Source organism: Rhagoletis pomonella, unplaced genomic scaffold (genome assembly GCF_013731165.1).
Source record: "Rhagoletis pomonella isolate Grant_MI unplaced genomic scaffold, Rhpom_1.0 Rhpom_scaffold_00002, whole genome shotgun sequence".
NCBI classification, from domain to species: Eukaryota; Metazoa; Arthropoda; class Insecta; order Diptera; family Tephritidae; genus Rhagoletis; species Rhagoletis pomonella.
Genome location: NW_023458556.1, coordinates 42,836,095 through 42,842,859, shown reverse-complemented (window position 1 = coordinate 42,842,859; position 6,765 = coordinate 42,836,095). Strand labels below are relative to the sequence as shown.

At 41.2% G+C, this 6,765-nt stretch overlaps 2 protein-coding genes across 2 annotated transcripts in view; both read right to left on the bottom strand.

Annotated features, from left to right (window-relative positions):
• The window catches only part of LOC118753401 (irregular chiasm C-roughest protein-like), an 8,063-nt gene extending 2,549 nt beyond the window's left edge, over window positions 1-5,514 (bottom strand). Inside the window, exons 1-7 of the mRNA XM_036488272.1 lie at window positions 5,242-5,514; window positions 4,994-5,170; window positions 4,821-4,923; window positions 1,285-1,412; window positions 758-1,184; window positions 359-686; window positions 6-295 (exon numbers count right to left, since the gene is read on the bottom strand). Coding sequence (XP_036344165.1) covers window positions 6-295; window positions 359-686; window positions 758-1,184; window positions 1,285-1,412; window positions 4,821-4,923; window positions 4,994-5,170; window positions 5,242-5,505 — 1,717 coding nt within the window. The 5' untranslated portion in view covers window positions 5,506-5,514. The remainder of the gene's footprint in view (window positions 1-5; window positions 296-358; window positions 687-757; window positions 1,185-1,284; window positions 1,413-4,820; window positions 4,924-4,993; window positions 5,171-5,241) is intronic.
• The window catches only part of LOC118753409 (irregular chiasm C-roughest protein-like), a 227,380-nt gene that overhangs the window by 130,771 nt on the left and 89,844 nt on the right, over window positions 1-6,765 (bottom strand). The gene's annotated exons all lie outside the window — the stretch shown is intronic.

Here is a 6,765-nt window from a genome sequence, read left to right as displayed (position 1 = left end):
GGTGCTCTGCTGCGGCTGCTGCTGCATATCGTTGCGGTTGCGTGGCAAGCTGAGGTTGCCAGTTGTTGTGACGGGATTTGTGTAGTGCGGCAAAGTGGCCGAGTTGATTGTGCTGGACTGGGGCTTATTGGCATTGCTGTTAGCCGTGCCGCCGGGCTTGCCACTCTCCGTGGGAGCACTATAGTCGAGCGCGTACTCAAAATAGGGCGCATAACCGTTGACAGTCTCTTTGTAGTCTTGATTCTTCAAATTTTTGATGTGGCATTGGCGGCTGTAGCTGAATTCGCCGGAGAACCTGCATGATAAAAAGTATTTTATTAAAAATTCCTTGCCATAAAAGGAATGCGCTGAGTCTCACCTGTCGTCCAACTTCACTGGCCCCGCCAGTGGCACACCCAGCGTGGCGCCCTTCATTTGTACATCAGGCATTGGCGTTTGTGTCAGATTGATCGCCAAACCATCAGAGCCCGCCTCTGAGTAATCAACATCATAAGCTTTGCTGCGTAATTCGTTCTTCAGATCGGAAAGTTTATCACCACCACGTGATGCATCCGGTATGACATCCGCCGGCATGGGTTTCTTATTACTGCGTTTCATGTAAACAATCACCAGCATCACAATCATTATGACAATGGCGACCGAGGAGAGTGAGCCCATAACAACAAGCAGCACGGGCACTGAACCAGCTGGAAAAGAAAATGGAAAAGAAATTTCAATAAAAACAACACAAAAGCTCATTTCAATCTCTATAACTCACGTTCTGGTCTTAAATTGATCAGCAATGAGTCACTACCATATGAGTTCATCACCGTACAATTGTAGCGGCCGTAATGACTGGAGCGACTCTCTTTGATTATTAGCGCCGCGCGCACACCCTCTGGCAGATGTTGTTCCTCGAAAATGTATATATCTGGATCGGCAGTGCTCATATTTATCACCTTGCCATCGAATGACCAAATAATCTGCTCTGCTTTGGGCACACTGAAAGCCACACAATCGATTTTCGCTCGACTCCCCACAGCACCGAACTGCACCTTATGCGAGGTGATAATCGGTGCACGCTTAACAAAAACCGTTGCCTCGGCGCCTATTTCTGGAAATCCGGAAACTATTGCCTTACAGTAGTAACGGCCAGCAGACTCAGCTGTCACTTTAAGTGTAAGATTCGCCGAAGTGCCAACGACCTGTTGGAAATAATTTAAAAAACATTAATGAGAGAAAATTTTACCCTGTTATGTGGGAGAGAATTATTTAAAGGTTGTAGTTTGAGACGAATATACGTACCTGATCGGTATTCTCGTTGATCCACTCGATTTCTGGCGTCGGATTGCCATCTACGTCACAACGCAAATTGGCATTGGTGCCGAGATCTGCCTCAACAGAGATGGGACGGTGTCGGAAGATAGGACCATCTGAAAGAAAAAGATTATTTTAAGAAAAAAAATTTAGCTTCTTTAGATAGGGTTTAAATTTTCAATTTTTTGGCCCGAAACCAGTCTCTTGTCTCGTTCTCGTTCTCGAAATATTTGGTTTTGTGTCTCTTGTGGTGTTTGGTAGAGGACTCCCTGTTTAGAGAAATGCTTACGTGGGTGATGTTTGTGTAGTAGCGTCTGAAAAATAACCCAGGGAGGTCTGTGTAAAGTCACAGAGAATCCTGAATAAGATCGATTAATGGTAGACTTGCAGAATAGTTTACGCAGAAAAGAAAATTCGAAAGCGTCGACGTGCTGATGCTTACAGGCGTAAACCCAAACATTTTCCTGGAAGTAACACATCTCCTGGTAACTTTAGATTGGGGCTTTTCTTGTGGTCATCACACATAGTGTCTACGTATGTAAAAAGAGCTGTGTATGTTTGTGCTTTTAAAGCCCTGTGTGATTTTCCAACCCTGGATTTAAAGCCTAAGAAGAGACGATATGTCGAGTCGAAATTGTCGATCTCAGTCGCTTGAATTATGGCATGACAATCAGAGTTCCGGACCCAGAGAGTTGTTTGGAAGTTTATCAGAAAAAGTGCAAATGACAAACTCATATCTGGAATGTCCTTTGGTAGAAAATACGCTCTTATATAGGTATACCTTCTTTTCAAGAGAAGAATGAAGAAATCCAGAAACTCTCTTGGGGAGCTCGCTAAAAATGTACTATACTGACGTTCTCAAGACGGTAAACAGAACTAGAGTCGACTAGCATTAGCTTTAGGTTTATTGGCAATACTTAGTTAAGGTAGTGGTCCGCAGTGACAGCTAAACTGTTCTACCCATACCCGACCAAAAATCGATCAATAATGTAAGTTGCGGCTGTATATGGTTGGTATTCAAAGCACTCAACTGGCTGATGATTTGGCGAACTGCGGATCTTTAAAACTGTACCGGAGCCAATTATGTATGTATATGGCGAAGTAAAGCGCGAACTGTCAGGCACATCACCTGCGTGGTAGTTTCGCAAGTGTGTCCTGAAAAGGTTAGGAAAAATAATTTTCCAGAGGCGGGAGGAGGTTCGAGCTTTCATAGAACTGGTTATCGAACAAAATCCATGGGGATAACATAGGATCGCCATAGGTATCATCGACGATCCAGTACACAAGTTTATCTCGGAAGACGAGGATAGTACAGAGCACTTTCTTAGCAGACCTCTAACGTTCGTTAGACTGCCACGGCACATCTGTGGGTCAGATGTATTGGGAATAAACAAGGTACATTTTCTTTTTCTCGACAAACTACTAACCTCCCAGAAAGATTTCGGAAAGTTTACAGAAGAGCAATGACTCTCCACGCATACCTGCTTTACTATACTAGTTTATTGCTTTTCTTTGCCTCAAGTTTGGGCTTCCCGGTCGACCACAAGTTGGCCCAACTAAGTTTTTGGGTACTTTAAAATCTAAATTGATATGTAGTGTAGAAAAGTGAAATCGCGACTAAGAGTAGGATATCTATTGTAATAAAAAATAAATAAATATTTAGCATTCACATTTTAGCTGAGCTTCTACTCCAATTGGTGGTGTGCGTTTTGAAGCTTTCACTCAAATGAAGGTCAGCTAAATTTTTACGCCGAATCCGAACAGAAAATGTGGCAATCGGATGTTGGCGATTACCTCCTGCGGCCTCCAAGGCCTATTATGCAATGACTATCAGTCCAATTCTGAATACTACCGGGGAGTTTGGTCTCCGGAAATTTGTATCTCCCGGTAAAGAAATCCTCCAATAATTACCTCCCAGGGAGTGACATTTTCCCCGAAAATTTTGGAGGAGGAAAATCGAACTACGAAAAATCTCTTTGACACTTTTTTACAGCTCAGCTCCGCCGTATAAATAAAAAAAAAATCTCAGGGAATTTTTATTCATGATAGGACAAAAAGGAAAAGAGAGGAAACACCCAAGGAGTTTCTGTTGAAAATCGCCCTGTATGATTTCAAAGATACTTGCAACGTTCATTCAAAACAAATTATTTCATAAGGCGCTTGGGAACTGCAATTCACTCAGGCATCAATTGTTGCATATCACTGAGGTGTCCTAACGTGCAAAAACAACGGCGATGAGCAAGAATGATAGAATACAAGATTGCGCCTATCAGAGAGGATTTTTGAGAATAACTTTTGTGTGACGTCACACTGGTGCAATTGCGAGAGAGAAATGCCAAAACGTGAGCAAGAATGGAAGAAGAAGAAAAAATGTTGCAAGGAAAACGTAAACAAGTTGCACAAGTGTGACGTCATACAAACAACGATTCTGTCAAATTCACTGAGAGAGGAATAGCGGTACCGTGATTGGCGCAACCTCTATTTCTCTCAATCGTGAGCGATGAGAGAAGGTAAACGCTCTTTACATCGAGTTTTCACCATTTCTTGTTTCGACACAAATTGGTTGCATTGTTGGCGCATCTTCTCACCGCGTCGGAGGTATCAACCCCCTTCAAAAAGCTCTGTTTTTTTACAGATCTGTGCACTAGAGCTGTCAAAATATCGACGATACTATCGATAGTATCGATAGTTTTAGTACTATCGCCACTATCGTTTCATTAATAGCGTATTCTACTTCCTAGCGCTTTTGATATTTGCACGTATTGGTTCAAAGAGAACAAAAATTGGCAGCATTATTTCATGAACGAACGAATAAAGTTCACCCACGACGGTGTGCGAGAAGTTTTTTTTTGCAGTGTCGTCATTTTTTCGCCGCCATGTGAATGAAACGGAATGAAACCTGGTGTGTGAATGAAACAACCGATTAAAAATTTACGTTATCAACTATTATTTTTTTCACAAATGCAATTAAAAATACGCGGTTGTCGTGCTTAGTTATCTGTTTAGTTGGTTCATGGCATTATTTCTAAAAGCGCCATTTTTTTATTTTAAGCGTGGAAATAGCAGAGGTTACATTGCCGTCTTAAGAGCATGTCAGACCGGCAACGCAGTATATGTATTTCAAAAGACTGTCAAATTGAGAAATTGCAGAAAGCAGTTGCATGAGCAGTGGCACCTTCAATGTAAAGTGTCTTTTGAAAGAAATTTTTTTATTTCCGAAAGGCGAATTGCAGGGAAAATTTCTGAAATTGCTTTTTGACTGTTTACACGGCGAATGAATTTCTAGCAATATTTCTCGATACTAAAATGCAACCGTGAGCCGCTAAAATGAGCAAATTTATAAAAGCAAGATAACGAAAAATAAATGGATTTAGAAAAACATATGAAATGGGTCGATACTATCGATAGTATCGATAGTCACCTTTAAGACTATCGTAAAACATCGATGGACTTGACTATCGATAGTTTGACAGCTCTACTGTGCACCTCTATCTAAAAAATATAACTAAAACTCTAATACTCACAGCTGATGTCCAAGGTTTCAGTCTCTTCGCTTTTGCCCACCGCATTGACAACTTCGCACTTAACCGCAGCTTCATGATGCTGGCGCGTGGCATTGTGTATGATCTGCAAGCAAATAAAGTAAAGCAATGAGTTTTTCTCTCAATAGAAAGCGAAATGAATGTACAGAACTCACCATTTTCGTTGTATAATCACCGGTCACCAATTCATCGTTTATGAACCAACGATAACTCTGCGGCGGTGGATTCGCATCCGCTTGGCAAGATAGTATAACTTCGGAGCCCTCGAGAATACGACCACCAGCCAAGGCGCCGCTAATAACGGATACCACTACCTTGGGTGCATATTTGACCTAAATTCAGGGAGATAATTTGCATTGAAACGAATAAAAATTCAAAAATAATTTCATGCCGCCTCACACACCTCGATTAGTATTTTGGCAGAGCGATATGTGCGATCCGCTGTATTCTGCGCTTGGCATGTGAAAGTCGTATTATGATGCTCTTTCTTCGGTGCCAACTTCAGTATCGACTTGGCTGTTATGCGTCTCGAGTCTGATAATGGCTCTTTCACATATTCGATGCCTTTGCTGAGCACATTGCCCAGACCGTCAATCCAAGTAATCTGCGAAGAGGAAGAAGAAAAAATTTGTGCGATAAAATTTAGGCAAAGAAGGTATTGAGGCATACAACGGAAGCGATAAGAAAATAAATTAAAACAACCGAAAATAAGCGAAGTTCGGAGATGCACTGCTTTATCCGCTTGCACTGCATTGCCGCCAGCATTAGCGAATATGGCTAAGCTTTAAAACTGTTAACCTTATTTTCCGCCGGAAATTGTAATCACATAGGCACCCAAACTGCAGTTTTGGTATCAAAAAAAAAACCCTAACGGAAACCTGATTCGCATAAGAATCAAATTAAAAATTCCTCTCATACACCAGTTTTGAGGAACACTGCAGTAGCTCTCAATCGCTCTTCTCCAATAGGCGTTGCGTGTCGACAAACCCAGCTCACAGAAAATGTTCCAATGGGCACGTTCAGAAGGCGGAACAGCTCAGTAACTGGTGCGATTGCACCTTCTGAACGCGTTGTTGCGTACTACTGATCAACTGAACATTTGCGTGTTAGATGATCGTAATATTTTTCTGATCATTTGAGACAAGTAGGTGTGTACCTTTGAGAGTTGCATTTGACAGCTAATGTGTCACTGATTTTTTAGCAACGGTTGCGCTCAACTGCTGCGCCTTCTGAACCTACCCAACAACAACAGCACAATGTGATATTTTCGCTACTGTTATTAAGAATATGTTCAAATAAGCCAATTAGCTGAGGCAATTAAGGTTTAAATTGCGGCATTGAGTTTGGTGTTCGCACACGTCAGCTGCGCAATTAGCGATACGAAATTAGTTGCTACAGTGATAGAAAAGTTGGTACAATCGTACCTACCTTTATTTACTTTGAGGGTACATTCGGTACAAACACGAAATTTTAGGTACATTTGGACCGTAGCCAAATAACTTCTCAGGAAATTAGTTCCTACCCTATAAACATTTTGTCCAACGTTCGAAAATTACTTTCGATATCCAATATAAATATTGAAAGGAGGATGATCTCATAACCAATCTTAGTTTTTCAACGTTCAATGTAAATTGGAAATACACTCGAAATAGGTTCGAAACAAAATTAAAACCATAGTAACAAGAGAGAAAGTGAAACCCAACTCATTATCGAAGAGAAATATAAGATAATCACTCTCTCACAATAAAATTTAAATTCGAAAAAAATATTGGATTTCCAATCGATTTCGAATTGTTAACCAAGCTCAATGTTTGTTGGGTATTTTTGTTGACATTTCAATCCATTTTCTGATGCGGGCAACTGGTCTAATAGCTTCCCTCCATGAACCAAAAAGACAAGATCACGACAGCAGAAGAGTGGCCCGTTA